A 14,317-nucleotide genomic window follows, 5' to 3' on the forward strand; every position below is an offset into this window, starting at 1 on the left:
CCTGGCGTCTCGGCCAATCACAAACCCCGCGTCTCCAGGCGGGCGACGCCCCCTCAATGCCCAGCAGCTACGCGGCAGCGCCCAGAGCGACCACGACGAGCGCCGGGTGCACCACAGGGCGCTACACTGGGCACTCTGACACTTCCAGGTTTGTGTTCAGAAGAGGGGTGAGGGGGGCGGAGCAAGGGGAGAACGGAGGAGGAGGAGCAGGAGGAGGAGGAGAAGGAGATGAAGGGCAGCAGTCGGAGATGGAGATAACAGGGTACTTGAGTGAAGGAGATATCCTAGGGAGGAGCAACCGGACCAATGAGATCACCAGCGGGTAGGACGACTATAGCACTTAGCATGTTAGCTTCCTCTGATGCACTTCTGACTTCTGACCTAAATGATGGTGCCAAAATGTATATTGTTAGACTAAATTAAACTTGCTTCTGTTTGGTTGAGGTAGGTAAAAGTACTTGTTGCCAAAAAAAAAGTATATTGTTTGCCTAAAGTATCCTACGAGGGTTAGGACGACTGTAGCGTTTAGCATATTAGCTTCCTCTGATGCACTTCTGACTTCCTGCTTTAAATGCCGACGTTTTTATTTTTAAATGATGTTGCCAAAATTTATATTATCACGTACAATGCATCGGCGCACTGGCTAATAGAAGTGCATGTGTTCCATAGTGATGTCACTGTGTTCCTGGAACTCCTATAAAAACCTATAGAACACACTACAGGAAAGGGAAAACCCCCCAAAAATCACGATAGGGCCTCTTTAAGTTATATTCTAACGGACAGTATGAGAAAAAGAGACACTCGAGAAATTACACACGTTCTAGTATGAATCCAAAATATAAGTATGGACCCGAAAGCGAGCAGAATATGTTCCATGTTATATGATTTGGCCTTCTTCTTCCTCTTTACTAACTGAAACGCTTGTTTGATGGATCATGAATACAAGTCACATTTTTCTATTCAATGTCGCAGTGCATGGGTTTAGTAGAAATGGTTGGATGTGTGTTCATAGAGTCTCCAAGGCCTCAGCTTTCTGTGAACATTAATACAAAGGGCAAGCTAACATCCACCAAGGCTGTCATCGTTTGTCTTGCCATGAAAGTGAAGCGTGCAACTCGAGGCCACGCCATTCGCTGACAGATTAGCTGAATGAAAATAGATCCGGAAAACATCACGGCAAAATGTGTGTTTGCTTCTGACCTTCATTCTCACCATAGCTATTAAAGCAGTGAGCATATGAGAGTTTGGTCAAAAAGGCAATTCACATAACACGTCAGAAAGGAAAAGTGATTAGCTAAGCTTAATTAGCTAAATGCTAATGGTCTCCATGTCCTATCAGCCGTGCCTCAAATCTTACCACTTACTCTGTGCCACATCCACACATTTAACAGGGCTCTTGCGGATCCTTTGAAAAGGCTAAAAGGCAACAAAAAAGGCGTTAATTGGTACTAAATTGTGTTAAATCAATCTTCAAAAGTCTTAAAAATGATACAAAATAGATTGTATCAGAAATCAGAAATCAGAATACCTTTATTAGTCCCACAGAGGGGAAATTTGCAGCGTTACAGCAGGAAAGAGTCACAGACTAGTGTTCGCATATCTTACGTGCGTTAAAAAAGTACTAAGTTATAATATAATAAACAATATGCTAAAAAAAACCATTAAAAAGTTACATAATTTTCAAAAATACAGATCAAAAACAAATCAAATCTACAAATCAAATCTTGTAGCAGTTCTTCGGATTTAGCAGCCCGGTATATATTACAGTTATTAAAGATGGCATATGTATATAAAGTATATATTGCACATAGTTTGACGGTATTTAACAGCAAGTTACACAATCTACAAAATACAAGATACACACCTTGTAACAGTAACAAGGGTTTAGCAGCCAGGTATAAATTACACAGTTATTAACGGCATATATATATTGATTGATTTAGTGGCCAGGTATCAATTACACAGTTACAAAGTCATTTTGTTATTAATATTTGTGTCTTACTTTACAATTTCAAATCTCCAAAAATAACTATAACTTTGATGTTTATTTTATTCTTTACTGAATGCCCTTTTGCAATAATGATAATATTCTGTTTGCATCCGAAGTGCTGAAAGCAGGCGGAAATGCTAATTCAATGAAATGTTGCTTTTAGGATTTAACATCTAAGATTTGGCTGAAACAGATACCCTATATATTTCTGGAGAAAAATGTGGTGCATAAGTTTATTTTATTTTCAATATTGATTACTACAAAGTTGTTGTTTATTCTCAGGAAGTAGTTTTGTTCTACATGGTGTTTAAAAAGTCTAAAAATCCAACTTACCTCAAGCTGTAGAATAAGGATTTGATTGGCTTTCATAAAACAAAAAGTGCTTTTGTATCAGTATATCCATCATGTCACTGTATTCCCTTACTGGTTAAGTTTATACAGAACAGAGGTTGGCCAACTCAAGTACATTTTATTTAAACATTTACTTTCTGTCCACCACAGCATCTTCATCCTCTTATTTGATTTGATAGGCTTTCACAATTTTTTTTTACGTTTTTGCAGAACAGAGGTCGGATGTGTCAAGTCAATTTCATTTATACAGTTACTATCTCTTCGACACAGCATCTTCATCCTCTTATTATTCCCCCTCTCACAGATACCTTACCGACGGCGGCCTTCACCTGTATTCGAGGAGCGCAGGCCGAGCCTCGGACTCTTCTACTTCTCAAGATGTTTCCCAGAGAGGCAGCAAAGAGATGCAGGGCGACATCGACAGGTAGGCACAGAGTCAATACCTCGCTTTGATGATTTGATGTTGCTATGGACGATGACACTGGAAACATAGAGGGACAATGATAGACATACAGATGTGGGGACATTTCTACATTTGTGTTCAGATTTTTTGAATGTCCCGGATGTCAGAACTAAGTAACTTTGTGCGTTTACTCAACTACATCTTTGAGGTACTTGTACTTTACTTGAGTGTTTCACTTTGATGCTGCTTGATACTTATACTACAGTACAATTTGTAAGCAGATATTGTACTTTTACTCACACTTATTTGACACTTTTAGTTACTAGTTACTTTGCACATTCATATTGTTTATTACAAAACAAAGTATGACATACTCTAATGCAGTGGTTCCCAACCTGGGTTAACTAACCCCTTTGGGGGGGCGCCAAAGATCGCAGGGGGGGGCGCCAGGCCTCAGATGATTTGAGGCCAAATATCATATTTAGACTTTTTTTTTTTTTTTTTACATATAATTGTAACGCAATACATGATTGTCACTAAAAGCCTTGTCTCTAGATTAAAATAAAATATAAAAAATAATTTATTAATTAATTTTAATAAAAATTCAAGTTAGTAATAAAGGCATAAAAAGAAAGAAATGTATAATTCTTTCTTTAATAGAAATGTTTCTTCTGCCCGTTAAGTGTCCAAACCAGGCTTTTCTGGATAAGCGCATTTCTAAAACATAGTCATTGTCCATGCCGGTTTCAGTTGGATTATTTGTCTCAGTTGCTCCGATCAGATCGGTCTCCTCCATTTTGTAGATTATTTACGACTTTTGAATCCACATAAACACATCGGCAAAACCCGGCTTACTTTGAGCATGTGTTTTAAACAGTTTAATCCCTTTGTGAATTGGTTCCACTTGCACCGTCCTTTAATTTCTTCATACAGCGGGAATCCAAATGAATGAATCCTGAGTCCAATAACCATCAAAGTCACTCCAATAGAGCTCCTTAATTACGCTGTCATCCTCCTTTAACAAAATACTTCACATTCATCCAGTTTGTGACAGTATTTGTAGCATTTTGGGGGGGGGGGGGGGGGCGCAACTTCCAACAGGAGTCATTTGGGGGGGCTCTTGGGAAAAAAGGTTGGGAACCACTGATCTAATGGATTAAGATATCTGAATAAAGATTCAAAAAGTAAGAAGTAAGCTCATGTCCTTGGAAAGTAACCTTGTGCATTTACTCAAGTGCATCTTTGAGGTAATTGTACTTTACTTGAGTATTGCCATTTTATGCTCCATGATACTTATACTACAGTACAATTCGTAAGTAATTATAATGATTTTTACTCACTAAAAAGTATGACATACTATAATGGATTAATATATCTGAATAGAGAGTCATTCAAAGTTATTACTAGCTGCAAAATAAAATGACTTTAATGCATGAATAATTACAATCCAGTGATCTAATATGTGATGGATTTTAGCCTCTGCAGACCATTTACATGCACCAAAACCTATATAACACATTGAAGGAAAGGGAAAACCCCAAGAGGCATAATAGGACCTCTTTAATCGAAAGAAACCCCATAAATCCACAAGTTAAAAAGTAAGAAGTAAGTCCATGTCCTTCAGAGAGGACAGTCAGGACACTGCGGGGACACGCAAGATGAAATGAGGTGAAAAGGAGGGACGTGCGATCGATTTAAAGCTGTCAGGCTCAGATTGAGATGACAGGCCTTCAGAGAGCCTGCTGGGAATCCACTGATGCAGCGACATTTCCCAGCATGCAACTCTAACTTCTGCCAACATTTTGATGAGTCGCAGTGTTTGGAGGAGGCGGAGGGCTTTGGAAAGCAATCAGAAATCACTCTATAGAAATAGCTTGGTTTTGTTTAAACGCTTAAAATAAGTAAAGGGCTGTTAGAGTCACTCCTTTTTCAATAATTGCTATGCTATGACGTTTGTATTTTGTTTTTGTCTTGGCTTTGTACAGCCCTTTGAGGCATTTCTTGTGATTTGGATCAATAATACATTTGTATTTTATTTTATTTGACTCCTTATGAACTTTAAGGATCTTATTCAAGGTGCCAATGTGGTCATTTTGCCTTCAATACAATGCAATACAGCTTTATTTGTAAAGAAATGTAAAACCTCCAGACCAAAGCACTGTACAGAGAAATAAATACTTTAATAAAATACAAAAATCACACAGCTCAGCTCAGAAAACATAAAATAAGCAAAATACAAAAAAAAATTAAAATGTAAATGAATAGATTAATAACAGCCATATAGTAAAAACAATAGACCAATTAAAAGCAACAATCTACTATCTTTCTAAGTGTCGAACGTTAAGGAGAAGAAGTGGGTTTTAAGAAGTGATTTTAAACAGACAGTATTCATTATGGTTATATAGGATGAATGTAACCATAGTTAGGTACAACTTACAGATGTTGTGATTAACTGTCTTGTTGAAAAGCCCCGACGGCCCTTCTGTTTTCCGGTGTGCGTTTTCGCTTTCACAAGCAACACAACAGTCAGTCAGCGGAGATGTTCAGCAGGTCGGATCATATCTGTGATCGGCAGAGCGTCACGATATCAGCCGACCTGACCGGAGGTTCAGAACAGGCGTTAGATTCCCCGCCTGTCAGTCTCTCTCTGATCTGCTGTAGGACTGTGACACTCGAAGGGATGGATGGATAAATATGAACCCTCTGAACTGTCTCCAAGTTGTAGCGTCCCCCTCAATGTGTTTTATCTCAGAAATTAGTCTTAAAACCTTTAAATGAATCAGCATTTTATCACTTCCTGTTTATGTCAACCATATCTTTAATGTGTTTTTGGTGAGATGTCTGAAATAAGGTCTGTGGTAAACACAAGCTGAAAAGATGTGATATAAAATACATCACTAAATATCCCTATGGAGTTTAAAAAACATCTTTCGCTTACAAGTGTCTAAATGAGAGGACTAAACGCCATCATGCCCAATATTAGCCACCTTTAGCTTAGCGGTGGTGACGTGAAGTCATGTGACCGTGCTGTAGTTCCTTTATAACCCAACATTAGCCGCCTTTAGCTTAGCGGTGGTGACGTGAAGTCATGTGACCGTGCTGTAGTTCCTTTATAGCCCAACATTAGCCTCCTTTAGCTTAGCGGTGGTGACGTGAAGTCATGTGACCGTTCTGTAGTTCCTTTATAGCCCAACATTAGCCTCCTTTAGCTTAGTGGTGGTGATGTGAAGTCATGTGACCGTGCTGTAGTTCCTTTATAGCCCAACATTAGCCTCCTTTAGCTTAGCGGTGGTGACGTGAAGTCATGTGACCGTACTGTAGTTCCTTTATGGTTAGCTTTTTATCCTAAAAATCATAAAGTGGTGTTAATATGTGGAGATTATCCTGCTGAACAAAACATATAAGTATCATAAATGTGTGTTTGCAACAGATCTTCCAATTGAATCCAACAGAAAAACCCTTTTGCTCTTGTGATGCTACCTTTCAGGACCTCCTTCAAAAATACTCCACCAGTGCACGACTATAATGTGCTAATTCTTCTCAACCTGCCTTCACATTATTCCTAAAAACTGTGGCGTCTCTGAGCTAAAGTTTGAGATAGCGCTTTGGGCCTCAGGAGCGATGAGAAAGTATTGATGCCCGCAGGCTAAAAGACACGTGATGTGTTTTCGAATTTGAACTCTGATATCCTTTTCCTTTCCTTCCAGTCACCCATACACAACTAAATGAATGCACACACACACACACACACACACACACACACACACACACACACACACACACACACACACACACACACACACACACACACACACACACACACACACACACACACACAGACACACACACACGCTCACACACACACACACACAGACACACACACACGCTCACACACACACACACACACACACACACACACACACACACACACACACACACACACACACACATACACACACACACACACACACACACACACACACAGACACACACACACGCTCACACACACACACACACAGACACACACACACGCTCACACACACACACACACACGCTCACACACACACACATACACACACACACACACACACACACACACACACACACACACAGACACACGCTCACACACACACACACACAGACACACACACACGCTCACACACACACACACACACACACACACGCTCACACACACACACACACACACACACACACACACACACACACACAGACACACACACACGCTCACACACACACACACACAGACACACACACACGCTCACACACACACACACACACGCTCACACACACACACACACACACACACACACACACACACACACACACACATACACACACACACACAGACACACGCACACACACACACACAGACACACACACACGCTCACACACACACACACACACACACACACGCTCACACACACACACACACACACACACACACACACACACACACACACACACACACACACACACACACACACACACAGTACACATGGCTTTAATGCCTCCCTGTGACATGTTTGACAGTCAGAAGCTGAGCTGTCACTTTCCCGCTGACATACACAATGCTCGGGGGGGGAGATTGCTCACCGTGTTTCCAGCATGGCTTTAGCTCCCTCTCTTGGGACGGGTTTTTACTTATTTTTCCTGAAACATTCATATCATTTCCACAAAACCCCTCCGGCTTTAAGTAAGACAAACTGTTCGCTCACCTCGAAGAACTTCCCATCTCCTCAAATGCACACATGCTTCTAGGAATGACAAATACCAGCAAAGCATTTATTCCTAAACTGCGAGTTAGTTAAATATATATTGTGTGTTTGTACCTCCCCCTGGTCACTGTGAACTATAAAAGGAAGTGAACATTTCTTACTCTCTGGCAAAATGATAGGTAGCATTATATTTTATTCCTGCATGTCTGCTCCATTGTTTGAATGTCTTTTACCAATCAAAGCAAGATCAAGCGTTCCCAGCAGCCTTTCTTTCAGGTTGTGCTGGCTGTGCTATGCGGTAACATTTTAATTTTGTGATTGATTTGCCATCTGAATAAGAAGAACTAATATCATCCGACGGTAGCTCAGTCTGTAGAGACTTCAGTTAAATAGACCAAGTGTCGACTGTTAACGTAGGGACACACCAAGCTGACACCAAAGAACTGACACAGACGGACCCCCGACTGTTGTGTCGGCCAAGTAGCACGTACAAACTGCGCATGCGTGAGTGGCAATACCTCTCCTTACCAGCAGGCGGCGGTAGTGTGTATTCGTCATTCAAAAGAGGCAACCGGAAGACAGACTGCGTGATAACCGAGAGAAGAAGAACAGACTGCGTGAAATAAACAAACAACAAATAGCGTGTTCCATTTTCACTCTACAGCGAGAAGCTCGTGGGGCTTTCCCGAACCTGTGTCGAGAGCTGGAGTTAAAGGAAATCTCAGATTTGCTTTCTTAATAGTTTGTTTGTGTCCCTCACTTCCGTTTAGCTTCTCATTCACTGATTCGATAGCTGAACAGCCAATCAGAGTGATTTCTTTGACCGACTGCCTTTGGCCGACTGCCTACACATTCGACATGTAGAATCGGTGGGTTTTCGGCCAAAAAGGTGTCGGCACGGCCGAAAAGACACGACAGTGCGGGACACACCAATCTGAGTAGGACGCTCATCATCGGCCTGACATCCATCGAAGGCCAAAATCGGATTGGTGTTTACTGGTGGCTTTACTCGGAAAGTAGGAAGGGTTAAACGCAGCGATAACATTTAGCTATATATAAATAAAGAGGGTTTCATTTTAATCCTCCATTTCCCGTAGCTTTTCCTTCCTTTCATTATAACAGTCTACGTTAAATGTGGAGAAGTTGACCGCAGGGCTGCCCAGAGTTTTACGATCTGTCCACCTTTTCATTGAATTACAAATCATTTCGGTTTTGAGGAGTAATTAACTTTAAATATACAAACAAAAACAACAAGAAAAAAAGCAGATATAGTCCCTTTCAATAAGCCAAACCATTATAAGTGATGTTGCATTAATGTTGGGCTAATCTCGTTCAGTCCTATTGTTTTAATAGGAATTGTTTTGTTTTTCGTTGTAATTTAGCCATGGTACAAGTGACGGACGATATGTAGACTGTCCTGATATCAATGTGGAGCTAATTCCACTATTTATATAAACACACACACACACACACACACACACACACACACACACACACACACACACACACACACACACACACACACACACACACACACACACACACACACACACACACACACACACACACACACACACACACACACCCTCTTCTCTCCCTGTTCTCCTCACACTGGCAGTAGTAGAGGGAGTTTATGGGTCTGTGTGTATAAACTGAACTCCCATGAGGCTCGTTATTCTTCCTGCTGACTCATCAGATCAGCAGGTGATCAGCGTGGAGTCATGGTTTCTGTTCTGAGCACTTTACGACATATGTAATGATGGTGGTGTTCTTGAACATACCCGCTATGTGGGGGTCCATGTTGCTTGGGAAGGATAGTTCTGGTTTTCTGACATTCAAGCAGGAAGAGTGTAGTTTTGTAATGAAATTAGAAGGACCTGGAAGATGGATTTTTTTTGGGGTGGCATTTTTATAATAATAACAAATTGTGTTTCTATCGCGCTTTAAATTCGCTTTAAATGTCGCCTTAAATGTTCTTGATTTTAGAAAATTACAGATTCGAAATACAAAATGAAACAGTTCAAACTAAACGACATTAAATAAATTAATAAAAATCCCTTAATTAAAAAATAAACCATTAAAAAAAGTTCTCTATTCAACCCTTAGATGCATAAGTGGGTATTTTTGGACCCGGTGAGGTGGTTTTCTTGAAGTATCTTTGTAATTACATTTTTTTATCATTTCATATTCCAGCTATTCCCCCAAAAACCTGTTTTGGATATCGTGCCATTCAAATTTTAAATTTAAATTTTATACATTTTAAGAAATTGTAGTTTTTGTATTTCTACCCCAAGCTTCCATAAGAGGGTCAAAAATGACCCGCATTCATTTCCTATGGGATCCTCTGGGAACCTTTGATTCTTATCACCTGTTGCTGTCAGGAATACATTCACTGTGGACCACACAGACGACATCACAAGTGACACCTCTCAGGAAGATTATTTGACACAGCCTGATCTGATACCTGTCAGTATAATAATAATAATAATAATAATAATAATAATAATAATAATAATACATTATATTTGTATAGGGCTTTTCAAGGACTCAAAACCGCTTTTCAATATAAGGGAAGGTTAGGGTGGGGGGGGTATAGGACTATCAAACTTGATCAACCGGCATGGATTGATGGGGGGGGGGGGGCTATGAGTAGACAAGAGGAGAAGAGATGAGTTTTGAAAAGGTACTGGAATACTGTGAGGGTCTCAGAATAGCGGAGATCTTTGCATCGATATGTTCAAAACGTTTTTTTCAAACTGACAAAAATGGCAAAACATATTATTCTAATACGGGTACTTTTTGACCCACTTCAATCACTCTAAGGGTTAAAAAAAATGTTTTGGAAATGAAAACTTTAAAAGAAAAATCCAATTAAAAAATCCAATTTTTTTTAAAAGTATTCAATTAAAAAAAATTCAACTATAAAAAAAATAAATAATAATAATTAACTAATTTATAAAAACGTTCAATGGTCAAATTGAATTTTCAGCATTGTTTCTCTTTTACAGTGTTACAAGGAAATACAAAAACTAGTATAATTTTAAAAATAGATTCAAGAAGCTCTGTGGGACTGTATTGGATTTGTGGCTGAGCAATTAAAATTGAATTGCGTACAGACCCTTACTCACTCACTCAACAGATAAACCCCTTTTCACTAATCCTTCTCTCATTTAGAAACCTCCTGTGAACGACTGCAAGTATTTGGCAGTTGTCTTGTTTTATCTAAGAATACAGTAGAAACTCTCCCTCCTCTGATCAAAACAATGCACCAGCGCTCTCTAAAAATACCCGCTGTCATGCATCATGGATGAGAGCATGCTCGTGGCCTTACTGTCAGGAAAAGACGTCCGAGGAGAGTGTTTTGACACCGAAGGGCTTCCCGTACTCAGCAGAGACATGAATAAGTAACAGGCTCTGCTTTTAGCCTCCTGTCTCTCTCTCTCTCTCTCTCTCTCTCTCTCTCTCTCTCTCTCTCTCTCTCTCTCTCTCTCTCTCTCTCTCTCTCTCTCTCTCTCTCTCTTCTTGTTCAGGACCGCTGGCTCTGCAATCTTTGTTTATTTCAAAGCTGTCAGGATTGAATGTCTTGCCAAAAAAGAGACCTTATTTGCCTTCTTGTCCTTTACTTTGTTTTATTTATGAACCCTCTGAACTGTCTCCAAGTTGTCGTGTCGTGGATCCGATGTAACACTGACAACATGAAAGAATAAGACAACGAGGAATCAATAAAACAGATTCTACAGTGGCATCACCCTGCACGGGTTTTATCTCCGATGGCGGAGTCCTGAAACCTTGAAATGAGTCAGCATTTGACTTGCCTTCTTGTCCTGTACTTTATTTGATTTACGTGTGTATTTTGATAGCGGTGGGACTTCGTATGTGCTCCTTTCTGTCCTTTAGTACACTGACAAACAGAAACAAATGTGTGTGTCCATACGTGACGAACAGAGCTTTCAATTAACCTAAGACAGTTATGTGAAATCTGTGGACATAATACACTTCCTTAAAGTCAACGTTTCAGTGTTTTTGGTGTGTGTTGTTGTGTGTGTCTGTCTGTCTGTCTGTCTGTCTGTCTGTCTGTCTGTCTGTCTGTCTGTCTGTCTGTCTGTCTGTCTGTCTGTCTGTGTCTGTCTGTCTGTCTGTCTGTCTGTGTGTCTATCTGTCTGTCTGTCTGTCTGTCTGTCTGTCTGTCTGTCTGTCTGTGTCTGTCTGTCTGTCTGTCTGTCTGTCTGTCTGTCTGTCTGTGTGTCTATCTGTCTGTCTGTCTGTGTGACTGTCTGTCTATCTGTCTGTCTGTCTGTGTGTCTGTGTGTCTGTCTGTGTGTCTGTCTGTCTGTCTGTCTGTCTGTCTGTCTGTCTGTCTGTCTGTCTGTCTGTTTCTCTGTCTGTCTGTCTGTGTGTCTGTCTGTCTGTCTGTCTGTTTCTCTGTCTGTCTGTCTGTGTGTCTGTCTGTCTGTCTGTGTGTCTGTCTGTCTGTCTGTCTGTCTGTGTGTCTGTGTGTCTGTCTGTCTGTCTGTCTGTCTGTGATTCTGTCTGTGTGTGTGTGTGTCTGTCTGTCTTTCTGTCTGTCTGTCTGTCTGTCTGTCTGTCTGTCTGTCTGTCTGTCTGTCTGTCTGTCTGTCTGTCTGCCTCCCTGCCTGCCTGCCTGTCTGTCTGTGTGTCTGTCTGTTTGTTTCTCTGTCTGTCTGTCTGTGTGTCTGTGTGTCTGTCTGTGTGTCTGTCTGTCTGTCTGTCTGTCTGTCTGTCTGTCTGTCTGTCTGTCTGTCTGTTTCTCTGTCTGTCTGTCTGTGTGTCTGTCTGTCTGTCTGTCTGTTTCTCTGTCTGTCTGTCTGTGTGTCTGTCTGTCTGTCTGTGTGTCTGTCTGTCTGTCTGTCTGTCTGTGTGTCTGTGTGTCTGTCTGTCTGTCTGTCTGTCTGTGATTCTGTCTGTGTGTGTGTGTGTCTGTCTGTCTTTCTGTCTGTCTGTCTGTCTGTCTGTCTGTCTGTCTGTCTGTCTGTCTGTCTGTCTGTCTGTCTGTCTGCCTCCCTGCCTGCCTGCCTGTCTGTCTGTGTGTCTGTCTGTTTGTTTCTCTGTCTGTCTGTCTGTCTGTCTGTGTGTCTGTCTGTCTGTCTGTCTGTCTGTGTGTCTGTCTGTCTGTCTGTCTGTCTGTGTGTCTGTCTGTCTGTCTGTCTGTCTGTGTGTCTGTCTGTCTGTCTGTCTGTCTGTCTGTCTGTCTGTCTGTCTGTCTGTCTGTGTGTGTTTCTGCAGCAGACTCTCTCTGAGAATTGCAGAAGGTTTTTTTTTACTTTCAATGACGAAGCCGGTCGTTATGTAAGTTTCTGTGAACGAAGATGTCCTCTGTGACGTTGTTTGAAAGTTCAGCAATTCTGCTTTCTAGCGTTCATGAAGTTTTCTGGCACTTGTCAGTCTGCCAGCTCATTTGTTTCTGACAGTCTTTAACGAGGAGCTCAGCCCAAACTTAGCAAACTGAGAGGATAATTGGAGGAAGTTTTATCGCCAGCTGGCTCGTGTGTGTTATCTTGCAAATGTCTCTTCTCGTCCAGGTGCTTGAGTCCAAAAAAATGTCCTCTCAAAGTCAAGGAGATAGTTTAACACTAATTGAAATGAATACATTGAAAGTATCTCAGGGAGAATTTTTTCATGGCATCGATTCAGCTCTTCAATTACTGTATTTACTGAATAATGGGCACTGATGAAATAAAAAGACCTCCTGCCCTCCTTCTTTTTTCTTTATGCGATTCTAAGTATTTTCCATCCAAGCCTTAGATGTCCACAGCTGCTGTTTCATTGGCCATAATCATAATAATAATAATACATGTTATTTATATAGCACTTTTCCTGTTGCTCAAAGCGCTTAAATATAAATATATTATATATGTCACACATGTCACAGGGAGGCATTAACTATTTGTACTGTACAGTAGTGAGTGAGTGAGTGAGTGAGTGAGTGAGTGAGTGAGTGAGTGAGTGAGTGAGAGCATTAATTTAGTTGTGAATGGGTGACTGGAAGGAAAGGGAAAGGATATCAGAGTTCAAATTCAAAAACCCATCAGGTGTCTTTTAGCCTGCGGGCATCAATGCATCTGTTATTCTAGATAATTCACCATATTTCGAATAAACCTCTTGATACTTCATCTTTTTTTTAAGCCACAAGAAGTGACATTTCTACCTTGTATAATGTATGTTGAGGATATATTAAAGTGACCCTTAAGGAGAGGCACTAGACGGTCAAAAATGTTAGGATTTTAGCATTTGCACACCATTTACATGCACTAAAACCTATAGAACAAGAGAGGGAAAACCCCCAATTAGCATTATATGTGAGCTCTAAAATGTTTTTTTTATATGTTTGTCTATTTTTGTTGGTTGTTTTTCTCGTAAATTACTAATTTGCATACTAAGAATGATCTTAAAGTTGGTTTTCATAGTAATATCTCTCGTTTTTTAACCCTATTAAGGTGTAATTCCCCCCATTAAAACTCCACATGTGTGTGAGTAATGTGATGTCATATCAGTGACCCCTGGTTCTTATCTGTTCGTTGGAAAGAGAGCGCCTGTCTCCATTACCCTCAGTGTGGGATATATCTGCAGCCCGCACGCTCCGCTCATTTCAAACTTTTAATGGAATACGTTTGACTCGTTGAAATGTTTACTGAGCAGAGCTGCAGATTATAACACTGTGTTTGCGCTGGAGAGTTGACCTGGATCAGGATTGAATTGTCTTTTTAATTGGAGTTGTAGTGGGAGTAAAAAAAAAAAAATGATGACATGACATCACCTTTAGCTCGTGGTAGCGCTTAAGGGTTTCCTAAATGACGGTGTGTACGAAGTCTTTTCCTT

At 40.7% G+C, this 14,317-nt stretch overlaps 1 protein-coding gene across 1 annotated transcript in view; it reads left to right on the plus strand.

The window, feature by feature from the left end:
• nav3 (neuron navigator 3) overlaps positions 1 to 14,317 on the plus strand; it is a 228,920-nt gene that overhangs the window by 145,454 nt on the left and 69,149 nt on the right. Inside the window, exons 9-10 of the mRNA XM_079655695.1 lie at positions 1 to 322; positions 2,646 to 2,765. Coding sequence (XP_079511821.1) covers positions 1 to 322; positions 2,646 to 2,765 — 442 coding nt within the window. The remainder of the gene's footprint in view (positions 323 to 2,645; positions 2,766 to 14,317) is intronic.

The sequence above is a fragment of the Notothenia rossii genome (assembly GCF_949606895.1).
Source record: "Notothenia rossii genome assembly, chromosome: 10".
Taxonomy (NCBI): domain Eukaryota; kingdom Metazoa; phylum Chordata; class Actinopteri; order Perciformes; family Nototheniidae; genus Notothenia; species Notothenia rossii.